This window comes from Alligator sinensis, unplaced genomic scaffold (assembly GCF_000455745.1).
Source record: "Alligator sinensis unplaced genomic scaffold, ASM45574v1 scaffold547_1, whole genome shotgun sequence".
NCBI lineage: Eukaryota > Metazoa > Chordata > Crocodylia > Alligatoridae > Alligator > Alligator sinensis.
In genome coordinates, this window is record NW_005842217.1 from 1,178,340 (window position 1) to 1,179,589 (window position 1,250).

Consider the following 1,250-nt stretch of genomic DNA (forward strand, 5'->3'; position numbering starts at 1 on the left):
CATGGGGTTGGAGACCTCATCATGACCAGGCTGATGGGTGGGTGAGGAGGCACTGCCATCAGCGGGTGTCTGCCCAAGCTGGGTTTAAACTGGAGGAGCCAGAGAGGCAGGAGGGTGAATGTGGCAGCCAGCTCCAAAGAGCTGCTAAGCCAGCAAGGAGGGAGCCCTTATGGGCAGGGGCAACTGGGCCATGACTTCCCTCTGCCACCACAACAGCTTGAGGGGCCTTTCTCTGGACCTTTGCATGAAGGGGATGCAAAGGCAGCACTTCCAAAATCCCACCCCAGGCAAGGCAGAGGCCAAGGCAATGTCTCCCAGGAAAGCCAAGGTCCAGGGTGCACTGGGAGCAGCTTCTCACCATGTTGGCATCACGTGAGGGGCAGCTCAGACTCCTCTGCTCCCTGATAACCTCCCACCATGGGGCTGGCTGGTGGGAAGGACCACATCCATGGGGAACTGATTCCCACGAAGTTGTTGCCCAACATCCAGTGAGGCAAGAGGGATCCCGTTGCCAGCTGAGCTCACCCGTCTGCTCAGAAGAGCTCATGGAGCAAGCTTGGTGACTTGTAGCATGGCTGAGAGATGCTGGCATCAAGGCAAGTGCAGGGCTAGGGGCTCAGCAGCGACCCCTCCCCAGCCTGCCTGCAGCCCTGCCTATGAGGAGGTGAAGGAGGAGGACCTGACATGGGGCACAGCCCTCTCCAGCGGGGACGGAGGCGGTGGCAGGCAGCGGAGGATCTTACGCGCCGTCCGCCAGAAGTCAGCCCGGAAGCGCTTGATGGAGAAGCAGTAGATCAGTGGGTCAATGCAGCTGTTGAGGCTGAGCAAGGCCACGCTCAGAGTGTGCAGGTTGTCCAAGGTGGAGGGCGGGCGGCAGTGGGGGGCCCCAGTGTGGCTGTCCATCCAGGGCACCAAGATGAAGTGATAGGGGGCCACACAGACCGCAAACACCAGCAACATGCCCAGCACCATGGCACGGGCCAGCCGGCGGTGGGCACCTTGGGAAGCAGTGGCACTGTCTGAGAGGGACCTCATGATAGAAACATAGCTGCCCATCACCACCAGGAAGGAGAGGACGAAGAGCCCCACCATTGCACAGGCGTAGCTCCGCTGCCCCGCATACTGTTCAAAGCACTGAACGCGCTGCGTGCCCATGGGGAAGGTCTGCTGGACCACTACAGAGGGCAGGGCCGAGCACAAGCACAGCAGCCAGGCCACCACGCAGGCCGCCCCGGCCCCACGGCGCCGGT

The 1,250-nt window shown here is 61.8% G+C and overlaps 1 protein-coding gene across 1 annotated transcript in view; it reads right to left on the minus strand.

The window, feature by feature from the left end:
• Nucleotides 1-498: 498 nt before the first annotated feature.
• The window catches only part of LOC102374825 (platelet-activating factor receptor-like), a 7,665-nt gene continuing 6,913 nt past the window's right edge, over nt 499-1,250 (minus strand). The window contains 1 exon segment of the mRNA XM_014521500.2: nt 499-1,250. This exon segment is cut by the window's right edge and continues 1 nt beyond it. Within this exon segment, the coding sequence (XP_014376986.2) occupies nt 655-1,250 (596 nt within the window). The 3' untranslated portion in view covers nt 499-654.